General features: G+C 40.4%; 1 protein-coding gene across 1 annotated transcript; it reads left to right on the forward strand.

Annotated features, from left to right (window-relative positions):
* The first annotated feature begins 9,160 nt into the window (after positions 1–9,160).
* On the forward strand, positions 9,161–14,545 carry LOC126278121 (cytochrome c oxidase subunit 5B, mitochondrial-like). The gene is made up of 3 exons (XM_049978006.1): positions 9,161–9,311; positions 9,452–9,525; positions 14,178–14,545. Exons 1-3 carry the CDS (start codon positions 9,233–9,235, stop codon positions 14,385–14,387), a joined length of 363 nt encoding a protein of 120 aa, XP_049833963.1. The 5' UTR covers positions 9,161–9,232; the 3' UTR covers positions 14,388–14,545.
* Positions 14,546–15,095: the final 550 nt, after the last annotated feature.

Raw genomic sequence — 15,095 nt, forward strand, 5'->3', positions numbered from 1 at the left:
AAAGAGACAAGGTTTGGCAGCAATATTACACGGGAAAACGCGAAAAGTGTTAATTTGTAGTAAAATCTTACGAAAGTTCCTTTTGTGTCATTTGTTTTCCGACTATAGCAATGTTGGACCATCACATGGCACACCTTTCTCTCAGGATTGGGTATAGGTATCGAGTGAAACTTTACGTCATGCACTAAGGTATCTGGTTCCTGAGTTGTGTACAAAATAGAAGCTTCTAAGTCGATGCAGTTGACAAGTACGGCTATTTTGTTACATATTTTGGTAATCGAAGATTCACTTAAGGACCATTGCAGGTCCCATTCAGTTGATCTAGGAACGTTATTTTTCTGTCATTTGATTTTATACTCTCGTAATTTACGACCATCACATAGCACGCCTTTCTGTCAGGATTGGGTACAGGTATCGAATGGAAATTTATGTCACACACTAAATTATCTGGTACCTGAGTTGTGTACAAAGTAGAAGCTTCTAAGTCAATACAATTGACAAGTAGGGCGATTTATGTCACATATTCTGATAATCGTTAACTTACTTATCGACCACTGTAGGTGCCTCTCGGTTGACCCGGGATCGTAATACTGGGTGGCGATAATTAAACGTTTCCTATTCAACACGCTATAACATAGAAACTAATCACTGTACAAGTACCAAACTCAGTGCACGTGTTGATGTATCAACATGATCTTTGACTAAAGAAGCAGAGCATGACTGGTGAAGCACTATTATCAGAACAACAGTAATGCTACAGCTGCACTTCGAAAATATCAGTGATTGAAGGGATTAGAGAGGGGTCTTATTTCTCTACCTGCTGTGCAGAGCATGATGAAGAAGTTGGAATCAACTGGATTGGTCGTCGTTCTGGGGAGAGGCCGACTACCAGTTGAATCGCAGGTAGTTAATGAAATCGCACTGCATGCAACTCCCGACCATCAGGCAGTGCACATTCTTTGTCGGGACTGTTGAACATCCTGTGGTCCACTGTAGAGAAGGTGTTTCGAACCATTCTCAAATGGTAACAGTACAACATTCATATCGTACAGCAGCTTGCGCCACAGGGCGCACTACGATATGTTGAGTTCACCCTCCACTTTTTCGCAAGGACTGAGGTTGACGACGTCTAGGACTGAACCATTGTATGGACAGCTGAAGCTCGTTTTTCTCTGACGGCTGAGGTGAACATATCGAATTGCCGAGTGTGGGGATCTTCACCTCCAGTCAGTGTGCACAAAGTTCCCCTGTATGGTGAATGTGTCATCATATGGTTTGGCTTCACAGGTACGTTCATTAATGGCTCAGTCTTTTTTAAACAGCTTGGCACTCAACAACCAGAGACGTGCAGTATGCCTGGCCAGCATGCCATACCCGCCCCACAGGAGAGAGACGCATTCAAGTGAATAGTTTTAATGCAAGATTTGGTCCCACCTACTTCTCCGAAACACATTTGGAAATTATCGAAATATCAGCCAATCGTTTCCAAATGCTTGCACGATCACCTGATCTCAGTCCCTGTGATTTCTGTTCGTGGGGCTACCTGAAGGATAGGGTTTACCAGGGAAACATTTACACATGTGCTGATGTGAAGCGCAGCATATCAAGAGAGGTAGGAAGCATACCTATGGACATGCTTCGTTCTGCTGTGCAGAATGCAATCCTGTGCTTTCAGACTCTTCTGAACACTGATTGGAGCCATACTGAGCCCCTTTTGTAGCAGTAATGGTACTGGTATGTAATGGTATGATGTACCATAGCAGCACATTAAAAGTCTTTCAGTTGAATTTATTCTACATTATTTCTCTTCCCCATGTCCTTGACATTAATGCTACCAAGTTTGGTATGCATAGAGTAATTACTTTCCATGTTAAATGTGTTAAATACGGAAAGCTACTGACCATTTCCAATGAACAAGAGCAAAATTAGAGCAGATCCACATTCAAAACAATAGCATTCACATCAAGCACAGACATCAGGATGTTTCATTTCTTTTTTACTGCAGGGTACGTTAATTTTGTTACTGAATGTGTAAAGTTCTGTATTCTTGTGATGTGGGCTGTGGATAAGGGAGAGATTAAAGTGCTTGTAATAATCAATAATAAATCTTAGTGGCTGACCGGAGTGGCTGTGCGGTTCTAAGGGTTACAGTCTGGAACTGAGCGACCGCTCCGGTCGCAAGTTCGAATCCTGCCTCGGGCATGGATGTATGTGCTGTCCTTAGGTTAATTAGGTTTAATTAGTTCTACATTCTAGGTGACTGATGACCTCAGAAGTTAAGTCGCGTAGTGCTCAGAGCCATTTGAACCACCCCAAAGCTTACTGAATTTTGTAATAACTGTTTTTCCTAATACATCTTCATCGACCTTGAAAGTGAGATGCTTGCTCATTTACAAGCAAAAAACTGAAACCAGCCAGCAATGAATCTAGTAACATGTACGTTCAACAGCATTCATTACGTTGTTGCAACAATGTAAGTTTATTTTGAAAACTCTGAAAACTAGTTTCTGGAGTTGGTCCATAATTAGAAGGGGTAGGCAACCATACCAGCAGACGAATTGTGGGAGCAGCTCCTTTAGCTTATGTCCTAGGAATAAATACTGTTTGAAAACTCTGGAATGTTGATAATTTCTCTAAAACGCGTCGGAATTGGTATAATTTGTTGTAATAAAGTGACAAAAACATCATATTGATGATTCAAGATGTCATTGGTTGGAAAAGAAGTGTCCTAAAAGAGCTAGCTTGAAAACTTTCTTTCAAACTTCATTGATGGTTAAGACTAAGTCACCTTCTTTTTATTTTACAAATGTCTCAGAATTTTCTATGCTTTTTTCTTGTATGATGTTTTACCAGATGAATATTTATTTTATTTTGTTTGCGTTTGTGTGTTTCATGATTAACTTGTAAGTTAGTTGTAATGACAACTCACTCCTGGGGGGAGAAAGATAAAGAGAGAGAGAGAGAGAGAGGCATAGCAATTTCAAATTTATATCTTCATATATTACAGAATATAGTTGTATGAAAATTATTATTTGAGGTAGTCTGCAGCTCTTGGTCTGGCGGTGGCATTCTCGCTTGCCATGCGCGTGATCCCGGATTCGATTCCCGGAGAGTTCAGGAATTTTCTCTGCCTTGAGATGATTGGGTTTTGTGTGTCCTTCATCACCATTTCATCATCATTGACTCGCAAGTCGCCAAAGTGGCGTCAAATTTATGAAGGACTTGCAATACTGTGGCTGAACTTCCCCGCATGGGACCTCCTGGCCAACAATGCCATACGAGCATTTCATTTCATTTTCATTTATTATTTGAGTTTAGGTGCAATTAAGCATTATCACTAGAGTCAAATCTTACACTTAATGTCAAGTAAAGCCTCTGTTTGGCACTGACACATTTTTCCCCTTCTAAGAAGTTTAGATCGTTTTATAAACTATCAGTTTTGCACAAACAAGAATATATATTTTAGTCATGATTTTAACTCGCCATTACAATCAGTACCACACATATATTATGATGTCCATAAAAAGTAATTTCAACAACAGTTCGCCTGCTTAGCTGGATGGTAACATGCTCACCTCCCAAGCAAGTGGCGGCCTGGGTTCGATTTCCAGCTGGGTTGGAGATTTTCTCCGCTCAGGGCCTGGGTATTGTGTTAACATCATCATCATTTCATTCTCATCACTGGCGCGCAAGTCACCCAATGTGGTTTCGAATGAAATAAGACTTGCACTTGGTGGCCGAACATCCCTGAATAGAGGCCTCCTGGCGAACGATGCCATACCCTCATTTCCATTTTTTCAACAACAAGTGTGTCATACACTTAAATGATCATTTTACATAGACCAAAACAATACTCTAGTGCTTTGTGAAACTAAATTTTTATTTCACTTTCAGAAACAAAACAAAGTTGCAAATTATTATCCAATGTATTTTATCACAAATATAGTCACTGTCCTTCAAAAATAATTAGATCACTGTATTTGCACTCAGTTTTCTGTGTGTGAGAAAAAGATTTCCAACATTTTCACTGCATGACCAATAGTAGACGGTAATACCATATGATTATCAAGTGACTATTGATTTCTCATGTGACTGACGTGTAAAATGAAGTCTTGCTTAAACACTTACTCATAACCTCACTAATCATTAACTCAATGAAATTCTGTGGGCATAAATTTTGCATCATTTGTGAAACCAATGCCCCACTTTGCTACCACTTATTGTTCTAGGATGCGGAAAGCAAGTACCGAAGAAAATCCTGACATAATGATCCGGTCTTGTATGATAATATTAAACTGATTGATGCACAAGACCTGAAAATTGAGCCACATTTTCATGGATCAACAGAACATTTTGTCTTGGTAGACTGATGCGACAGCTGTACTTTTACCCAAGATACAGTGTTAAGACATGGAGGAGGCATATGGGGTACTGAGTAGGTAATTCATTGTATAAAGACAGATGAAAATCTAATAGTCAGGGAGTTATTTGGGAGGGAGTAGAAAAAAAGGTTTTGAGTAATTATGGGCTTGGTAGCTGAAACGACAAGGTAGAAAGACTAATTGAGTCCTGCATTAAATTTCTGCTAGTACAATACTCTGTGCAAGAATCACGAGAGGAGAAAATAGACTTGGAACTGGCCAGGGATAATTTCAGTTAGATTATATCATTGTCATATAGAGATTCTCAAATCAGGTATTGGATTGTAAAGAATATCCAGAAGCAGGCATAGACTCAGATCACAATTTAGTAATGATGAAGAATAGGTTGAGGTTCAAGAAACCAGTCAGGAAGAATCAGTGTGCAAAGACTGAGGAATGAATATATATGCTTGAAGTTCTCTGAGGCTATAGATACTGTGAAAATGTATAGTTCAGTAGGCAGTTCAGTTGAAGAAGAATGAGTATCTCTAAAAGGGGCAATGGCAGAAGTTTGGACGAAAAACGTAATTAGAAATAAGGTAGCTGCAAGAAAACCTTAGGTAACAGAAGAAATACTTCAGCTGATTGACAGAGGAAAGAAGTATAAAAATATTCAGGGAAATTTAGGAAAACAGAAATACAAGTTACTTAGCAATGAAGTAAATGGGAATTGCATGGAAGCTAAGACAAAATGGCTGTATGAAAAACGTGAAGAAATCTAAAAAGAAGTTATCGTTGGGAGGACTGACTCAGCATGTAGAAAAATCAAGACAACCTTCACAGTAATTAAAAACAAGGGTGATAACATTAAGAGTGCAATGGGAATTGCAATGTTAAATTCAGAGGAGAGAGCGGATCAGTGGAAGAAGTACATTGAAGGCATCTGTGAGGGCGAGGATTTGTCTGATGACTTGAGAGAAGAAGAAACAGGAGTCGATAGGGAAGAGACTGGTGATCCAGTATTAGAGACAGAGTTTTGGAAGACTTAAGATCGAATAAGACAGAAAGGATAGACAATATTCAATTGGAATTTCTAAAAAGGTAGGGGTAAGTAGCAACAAAACCTTTATTCACGCTGTTATGTAGAATTTATGAGACTGGTGATATACCACCAGACGTTTGGAAAAATATCATTTGTATCTTTCTGAAGACTGCGAGAGGCAACAAGTGCAAGAATTATCGCACGGCCAGCTTAATGGTTCAAGCATCCCAGTTACTGACGAGAATACTATACAGAAGAATGAAAAAAATACGATCTGTTAGATGACGAGCAATTTGTCATTCAGAAACGTAAAGGCTACAGAGAGGCAGGCCTGAAGTTGTGGTTTATAATGGAAGCAGAACTGAAGAAAAATCAAGACACATTCACAGGATTTGTTGACATGGAAAAAGCGTTTATCATTGTCAAATGATGCAAGATGTTCGAAGTTCTGACAAAAATAGGGGTAAGCTATGGTGAAAGACGTGTGATATATAATGTGTACAAGAACCAATAGGGAACAATAAGAGTGGAAGACCAAGAACTAAGTGCTCTGATTAAAAAGGGTGTACGAGAGGGATGTTGTCTTTCTCCACAAGTGTTCTATCTATACATCAAAGAAGCAATGGTGGAAATCAAAGAAATGTTCAAGAGTAAAAGGATATGAGTGATAAGATTAGCTGATGACACTGCTATCTTTCGTGAAAGTGAAGACGATTTAGGGGATGCGTTACATAGAATGAACAGTCTAATGAATTAAGATTACTTATTGAGAATAAATCGGTGAAAGACGAAAGTTATGGCAAGTAGCAGAAATGACAACAGTGAGAAACTCAACACCAGAATTTTTGGTCAAGAAGTAGAAGAAGTTAAGCAATTCTGCTACCTAGGCAGCAAAATAACCCATGACAGATGGAACAAGCAAGACATAAAAAGCAGATTAGCACTGGCGAAAAAGGCATTCCACCAAAAGCCATCTACTGGTATCTAATATAGGACTTAATTTGAGGAAGAAATTTACATTTGGAGTACAGCATTGTATGTTAGAGAAACAGAAGAGAATCGAAGTATTTGAGGTGTGGTGCTGCAGAAGAATGTTGAAAATTATGTGGGCTGATAAGATAAGAAATGAGGAGGTTAACTACATAATTGTCGAGGAAATGAATTTATGGAAACACTGATAAGAAGAAGGGACAAAATGGTAGGACATCTGTTAAGACGTCAGAGAATAGCTCCAATGGTACTAGAGGAGTTGTAGAGAGTAGAAACGATAAAGGAGGACAAAGTTTGGAATACATCCAGCTAATAATTGAGGATGTTAGACCACATCAAACCAGCCAAAAGGCTGACGACTCAAGAAAAATACTTAAGCTCTGAAATATTCTTTATCTACACTCCTGGAAATTGAAATAAGAACACCGTGAATTCATTGTCCCAGGAAGGGGAAACTTTATTGACACATTCCTGGGGTCAGATACATCACATGATCACACTGACAGAACCACAGGCACATAGACACAGGCAACAGAGCATGCACAATGTCGGCACTAGTACAGTGTATATCCACCTTTTGCAGCAATGCAGGCTGCTATTCTCCCATGGAGACGATTGTAGAGATGCTGGATGTAGTCCTGTGGAACGGCTTGCCATGCCATTTCCACCTGGCGCCTCAGTTGGACCTGCGTTCCTGCTGGACATGTAGACCGCGTGAGACGACGCTTCATCCAGTCCCATACATGCTCAATGGGGGACAGATCCGGAGATCTTGCGGGCCAGGGTAGTTGACTTACAGCTTCTAGACCACGTTGGGTGGCATGGGATACATGCGGACGTGCATTGTCCTGTTGGAACAGCAAGTTCCCTTGCCGGTCTAGGAATGGTAGAACGATGGGTTCGATGACGGTTTGGATGTACCGTGCACTATTCAGTGTCCCCTCGACGATCACCAGAGGTGTACGGCCAGTCTCCATTCGTCACTCCATTCACGCCTGTCGCGACACCACTGGAGGCGGGCTGCACGATGTTGGGGCGTGAGCGGAAGACGACCTAACGGTGTGCGGGACCGTAGCCCAGCTTCATGGAGACGGTTGCGAATGGTCCTCGCCGATACCCCAGGAGCAACAGTGTCCCTAATTTGCTGGGAAGTGGCGGTGCGGTCCCCTACGGCACTGCGTAGGATCCTACGGTCTTGGCGTGCATCTGTGCGTCGCTGCGGTCCGGTCCCAGGTCGACGGGCACGTGCACCTTCCGCCGACCACTGGCGACAACATCGATGTACTGTGGAGACCTCACGCCCCACGTGTTGAGCAATTCGGCGGTTCGTCCACCCTGCCTCCCGCATGCCCACTATACGCCCTCGCTCAAAGTCCGTCAACTGCACATACGGTTCACGTCCACGCTGTCGCGGCATGCTACCAGTGTTAAAGACTGCGATGGAGCTCCGTATGCCACGGCAAAGTGGCTGACACTGACGGCGGTGGTGCACAAATGCTGCGCAGCTAGCGCCATTCGACGACCAACACCGGGGTTCCTGGTGTGTACGCTGTGCCGTGCGTGTGATCATTGCTTGTACAACCCTCTCGCAGTGTCCGGAGCAAGTATGGTGGGTCTGACACACCGGTGTCAATGTGTTCTTTTTTCCATTTCCAGGAGTGTATGTAGTTCTTTTTCTTCAAGGTCTTTCCCGCATGATTCAAATAACTACTTCACTGCCTGAGGCGACAGTTAGGCTCCTGAAGAAGGTTGATTTCCTTTCTGTTTTGCTTGTTTACTGCAAACACAACTACAACTTTCTCTTCAAAGGGCCGGCGTCATGATGTGGTTCTTATGGATTGAGGGGAAAGTCTTTTGGCAACACTAGAAACCTAACAGATGCATCATGTTAGCAATAAACATCAAAATTTTTGATGCTCACAGATTATTATTACTGTCTGGAGCAGTAGCTCCCAAGTAAAGAAAACTCTTCCAACACAACAATTAGCAGAGAGCAGAATGACCATAGAGGCACAAAAAAATAAACATGTTGAAAATTTTAATTGAATACTTTGTTGTGTAGTCACACATTCACTCAGTGCATTATCTAAAACGTGAATATTTTAAGTATAATATACAGTTCACAGAAAAAGGAACAAGTTTAACAAAAGTTTTCGTCAAATAAATAGGTATAATACAGTCATTTATGGAAAATTTGATACAACTTACATTGTATGAGAGAAACGATGATAAAAATGCAGTGCTCTGCTGCAAACATATGACACTGAAATTCGACCAAACTGAGTCCATGGAAATGTTCAGAACATATTGTACTGTGTTATATTTCGTCGGGAAGCCTTGAACCTCAAAACTTCCTTGCTCTCTCCTTTGTTAACTTACATGTTGTAAACATAAAAGTCAGTAAGTGAAAACATTGAAAGGAATACCCCATTATAAACTCAAAGTATAATTTCAGCTGAACGATTAACCTACACAAAGTATTGGCAAACTTTATGTTTTTGTTTATGCGTCCACAGGTAACATGAGTGACAATTTTTACACAGTTTTACGTTTGTATTTTGATGAATAACACAACAGTACACACACGCTACCCACAATGTGTTGGTCGCGAACGTATGGTGTGGCGCGCAAGTCGCCTGCTTCACATTTCGTCGTTTTTAAGACATGTGTGCTTCTGCTGGGCATCTCCATAGTGTCAATACTCTTTGATGGAGGCTTCACCAAAGTGTATGTTTGGATGTCAGGTCATCTGTGGTGTGAATATTCTTTACCTACAAACTTCGATTGTAGAGGTCTAAAGGAAGTTCTGTACCTTTGCCAGCGGTCGTCGGTTGTGAAAATGGCTCTTCTAAGCAGCAGGATTTTCTTTACTTCTCACCGGCCTCTGTCTGTTTCTGCTGCAAGATTAGCAGACAAAAGTAATTCAGTTTCGGCTACTTATGTCAATATAATTAAAGTAAAGCCGAAACACCTTGTAACTGGTGTAATAAAAGAAGAGGCGTAGTTTAAGTTGCCACTGATTACAGTAATTTTAATGTCGTCTTGGTTTCGTTTACAGTGATGGCAGACCCGATTGAACATGCTACAGGGAAAGAGAAGCGGGAGCTCCTGGCCCAGCTAGCAGGAAATGACGTACGTGTTAGATTAAAACGTAACTCTTCCTTAGTCGCAGTATAAGGCAGAAGAGGGCACGTAACATTTTGTAGATTGAGACAATGTTAAAGCGCAGTTAAGGAACACTTCGTCAGTGCGACACCCCCCCACACCCACCCAAAAAAATACACTCGAAAATGACACTGAGGGTGAGAGTATGTGGTAGTACTCACAAGAGACCTAATTTCCAGTTCTTGACGACTACTCACTAAACGTTGCACTTAGTTTTAGGGGAGTAGTAATTTGTTGTAATCAGTTCACAATATTAGTTTTTTAAACATAAATAGTACTATAGTTTTTTATATAATAGGAAAAAAAATCCCTTCGCGCATTTGGAATGTCGTCGAAAGTTTGTTGTTTTGGAGTTAATGTAGCCTATCAACTGTCTGTTCTAAAGCCTAGCAAATGTCATATTTTATCATAACTTTGTAAGTGTGCTCCTGTCGCTACTTCATTTTTGTTAGTGCATCTTGAACCTTATCTTCAATCTCTCCATCTTCCAAGGATTCAATTTGGAAAATAGCAAAATCTGGACCACAACAAGCATGCAGAATAAGTTTCCATCTGAATACTTAGTGCTTCCCATGGGATATGAATAGATGTTGTTCATTAAACAAATTCCCTGCCTTGTGGGTTGAATTGAGCTGTTCTTCTAATGTCTGTAAAAGTACATCTACGTATTGTATAAAAGGGAGTGAAAATATGCCTGTGCTGACAATGGATGCACTTGATGTTAGCCTGTGGTCGTGATCTGGCAGTAGTACCTTTAACAAGCCGTGCCAAGTAAGTCTGTCATGGGTTTCCTCACTGACTGTGACAACACACCTTTTAAATCCTGGCAGCGTTACTGGAAAATAGTGGTAGGCTATATTGCTTTGATAAAATTCTCATCCCAAGAGCACTAAAGGTTCGCCAGTCAGTACAGTCAGTGATGTATTGGGGCTATGCATTGGCCTAGAAAATTGCCAGATTGTACCAATGTGGTGAGATCCAATTTAATAATAAAAGTATATCTGTTTATCTCTGTTGAAGTGGTAACATAAAATGTGTTTTTTGTTTTCTCATGGCCTCAAACAGTGAGGCATGAACATGCCATTTATAAATATTTTGTTTACCTTAGCTATCACATTCAGAATCGGTGAAAGTTCTTGATTTTTTTAAAATTGATACAAGAATAAATTCGAAGTAAGTTCTCTATCGGAACATTTATGGGATAATGAGGATAAGAAGAAAACAAAGACGTCTCTTCAAAACAGATACTGGCATTAACATATGGATCAGAAATATGGACTGTTAAATCCAAATTAATGAAAAGATTGATGGCAACTGATCTAGGTTTTTGGATACAATCTGCAGGGATATTCAGGTGAGAAAGTCATAAATGAAGTAATCAGAAAGAACATGGATGTCACAAGTTCTATTATTGATTTACTGGAGGAACAAAAACTTGTATGGTATTGATATATGAAGAGGATGTTCCAGGAGAGACTGCTACAGCAGATTATGGAATGGGAATTACCAGGAAGGAAGAGGGACACCACCAGCCACATAATTTCAGACATGATAAGAAATACTGAAGGAAAAGTTTTGGATGGATTGGTGCAAATTGAGAGCATAAATCAAATTTGATGTCTTATCTTGGGTTACTGGAAAATGTAATGTTTTGCTGATAAATTAGATTTGGATAGTGGTATGGTTCAAGTGTGATGTTAGACCCCTCCCTCCCCATTGACATCTGTATTATGGTGGCAGTGATCTATTCCTTAACCCGAGGCAGAATAGGGTGAAAGGTGATAATTTGGTAGTGAGTTAGTAAAGTCAATGAATGTGAATGCCAAATATGGGTTACAGTAACTGATTGACCTCTAGCATAGCCTAATGTGTACATTTTCACCACATTTAAATATGCATTTCATCATAGAAACTAAAGAGGCATATTAATCTGCAGTATGTACAGGAATCTTTGGTTTTGTTTCTTTAGAGTCTAATTATTAATGTTAATGACTTGCATATCTTTCATCGGAGCAGAAAATTATTTTTCTTGTTGATAAATGCATCCTTTGCTTCACTTTTGGATTGATTTTGGAGGAAAAGTACGATTGCTAAATAGTTGTCTGATTGCCTGTGCTGTCTAAATGCTAGTTTTCATCATATCACTGAAGTGTAACATCAGGCATGGCCAGTGCTAGCGTGGGTAACTGTCATATGCCAAGTGCTGTTGGCTGTTCTCCCTTTGCTTTCACAGAAAAGAGGAAGGTAGTGGCCCTACACCACTCTATGAAGGAAAGATGCCATTGTGAATGAAGGGAAAGTTTGCAGTTTGGCAGCTGAACCTGCCATTTGGGCCCTGCCAGCCAATCATGCCATACGATTCAGTTTTTAATGCCTGTGAAAGCAAAGCACAAGAGGCTGTCATTTCTCCCACCATCTCTACATCTTGGGCCTGTTGCCCTTCCGTTCGTTGACATTATGAAATTCCTGGGGCTCTTGCTCGATAGGAAACTCTAGTCGTCCTCCCATGTCTCTTACTTGGCAGCCCACTGTACACCATCCCTCAATGTCCTGTGTGTCCTCAATGGTACTTCTTGGGGTGCTGATCGAACCATCCTCCTGTTTGTACTGCTCCCTTGTCCATTTGAAACTCACCTGTGGGTGTTTTGTTTATGCGTCTGTACGCACATCCCTTTTACGCCGTCTCAACACTATCCATCATGGCATCCGTTTGGCCACGGGTGCCTTTTACACCAGCCTGGTTGAGTGTCTGTATGCTGAACTACCACTGTACTACTGCCGTGGCTTTCTCCTCAGCAGGTATGCATGTCGTTTGTCTGCGATGCGTGGCCACCCTTCCTATGCCTCCTTTTCTGATTATTCCTTAGATTGTCAGTATGGGGCTCGTCCCTCTTCTGTTATCTCCTGGTGTCCACTTTCACCACTTGCTATGGCGGCTTAACTTCACACTACCTAAAACTTTCCCAGTGGGTGTGAACCCTTCGCCACCATGGCTTAGTGAAGCTGCCCATGTTAACCCTGGGCTTCATTCGCTTCTTACGGACACTACTCCAGCCTCGGCCTATCGCCTTCAGTTTCACGACCTTCACATGGAACTTAGCGCTAGTACCTCCATGTACACTGATGGCTCTCGGGCTGACCATAGGATCGAGTGTGCCTTCGTCATTGGCACCCATGTCTTTTTATATCAGCTTCTGGCCCATTCGTCAGTATTTACTGCTGAGCTTTTCGCCTTGTATGAGGCCACGTAGTACATATGGTGACACAGCCTTCCAATTGTGTCCTCTGGTCAGACTCACTGAGTGCCCTCATTCATGCAGGAGCTGACACACATGTATTCAGTGTATTAAAAGTGTGAAATACTTCAGCAAACAGAATCTGGATCAGATCCACTAATAGGGTTTCTGCCTCATGTATGTACTTTCTTGGATGAATGACATGTTTAGGTTGAGTTGGTGACTAATACCATCGGCTTCAGGACAGTCTTACAGAAATGTCTTTTGTTGACATGTCTTCGGTATGTGATAGTCGATTATTATCTGTAATGGAAGAGCCTGGCTGCTGTTCATTGCATACACAACATTTTACAATGTATTGCTTACTATACTCTGTTACATCTATCTCATATTTATATCTGCAGTATAGTCCCACCACCAACAGACATATATTTTAAATGAAGTCGTGGTATATAATCTGAAAGATTTTGTGATTTGGGAACAGTATTTGCAGAGGGTTCTTAGCAGGCAGCTTATAATGACTGTACATAGGATTTCTCTGATGAAATTCCTTAGAAAGGCAAATCTTGAAGGTTTAAAGTGTTAGAATTTAAGATATGTAAATTGATATTGACAATTTAATTTTTTGTTTCCTCCATTGCATTGGAATTACTAGATGGTTATTGTGCCTTCTTGTTATGCACGTACTGATTAATTAATAAAACATTGTTTCCAAAAGCTTTCGTGTTTATATTAAGAAATGCTCAACGAAAGGTTATGGGCCCAAGCACAGGTGTGAAAATAAGGTTTTGTAAATGTTAAAATCGAAGTTGTGCACGGAAATCCAGAGGTGGTTTGGAAGCTACTCATGTGCCGATCATTCATATTTTGCTGATTGATCATTCTTGCATGCTGACTGCCAATATTTTTTCTTTCACTCAAAGTTAAAAATGAGTGGTACAGCCTCAGCTGGACTTGTGGTTGAAAAGTTGATCAGGCGTGAAAATTACTTGTCCGAGGGGCCGGGAATAGCAGTCGTGTGATGTGTGCTTGCTTCTGTAATGTATTCTGTTCTGAAGAAGGCTGTGGTTGAAAGCTAAATGTGTAACCATTTTTTTTTGCGCCTGTCTACAACACAACCTGTCATCTTATGGTGAATAGAAATCCACCCTTTTCATAATATTGTTGTTGTTCTTTAACTCAACAGTCAAATGAAATGTGCAGACTAAAGCTTTTGTAAATTAAAATTGTCTAAAGTTGTAATCATATTTAACACACAAATACTAACCTAATGTGCTTCAGTAAGTGAATGGTCTAGCTTTTCCATTTTAGCTGTTATCCAATCTGAGTGGAGATACCCAATCCATCAATCTAATTAAAATTGTAATTTTTTTTTTTTTCCAGGATCCTTACCATTCGAAGGCAATAAAGAGAATGTCAACATCATCAAAAGCGAACCCTAACCCTGTTCCATCTGCGTTTGATTCGCGTATTGTTGGCTGCATATGTGAAGAAGATGCTACCCACATTAAATGGATGTGGGTGTACAAAGGAACTCCAACACGGTGCGCTTGTGGCCATTGGTTTCAGCTTGTAGAGAAACCACCATTGTAAATAATGATAGTAAGGAGTGTTGGACATAGTTTACTTTTTCCTTGGATGTTTTCAAGTGGTGCATCACTAGGTGTATTATTGAATAAAGTTGCCTTTCATTTCAAATGGATGCTGTATAGATTATTATGTAAATAATACAAATAAAAAGTGTGAAGTCACTTCATTAGTTTTTTATGGTTTCTCTTCAGATTTTGCTGTAGGGATATTTTTATACATAATGTTGATTTAATATGGAAAAAAAATTCTAAATTGATAACTTGAACTTTAATTCTGACTGTATTAAAACACACCCTGCTCCATTAAGTTTTGGGTGTGCAGCCGCAAGAAATCCCCTTCTAGTATTTCGGCTGTATAACATTCAGCCATCTTCAGGGTGAGCCAAAACTTAATGGAGCAGTCTTTGCGCCGCCAAAACCTGAAAATTCACAAAACACACACTGTTTGTGATATACGCAGTAGACATTGTGGGGAAAGAACCATTTTGATTGATTTGCTCAAGTCACGATTTTGCTGTTAAAATCTAAATCTCCAAAATTTATTACATGAAAAGATGTTGCAGAATAGTGTTGTGTAGGGTTTTCATTGTTTGCTCTGAGTACATGGAAACACAGATATCATTGGCACACGAATAGATAGATGTCTGGAGACGTCTCTGCTGTTCTCTCCATTGGGAAGTTCCACTGGTACTTAAGTGTTCCAGTACCACAG

Source organism: Schistocerca gregaria, chromosome 6 (genome assembly GCF_023897955.1).
Source record: "Schistocerca gregaria isolate iqSchGreg1 chromosome 6, iqSchGreg1.2, whole genome shotgun sequence".
NCBI classification, from domain to species: Eukaryota; Metazoa; Arthropoda; class Insecta; order Orthoptera; family Acrididae; genus Schistocerca; species Schistocerca gregaria.

Coding starts and splice junctions, on each gene's coding strand:
- LOC126278121 (XM_049978006.1), top strand. CDS start 9,233: ATGGCTCTTCTAAGCAGCAGGATTTTCTTTACTTCTCACCGGCCTCTG. Junction 9,312..9,451: donor TGCAAGATTAGCAGACAAAA/GTAATTCAGTTT, acceptor TTTCGTTTACAG/TGATGGCAGACCCGATTGAA. Junction 9,526..14,177: donor CCCAGCTAGCAGGAAATGAC/GTACGTGTTAGA, acceptor TTTTTTTTCCAG/GATCCTTACCATTCGAAGGC.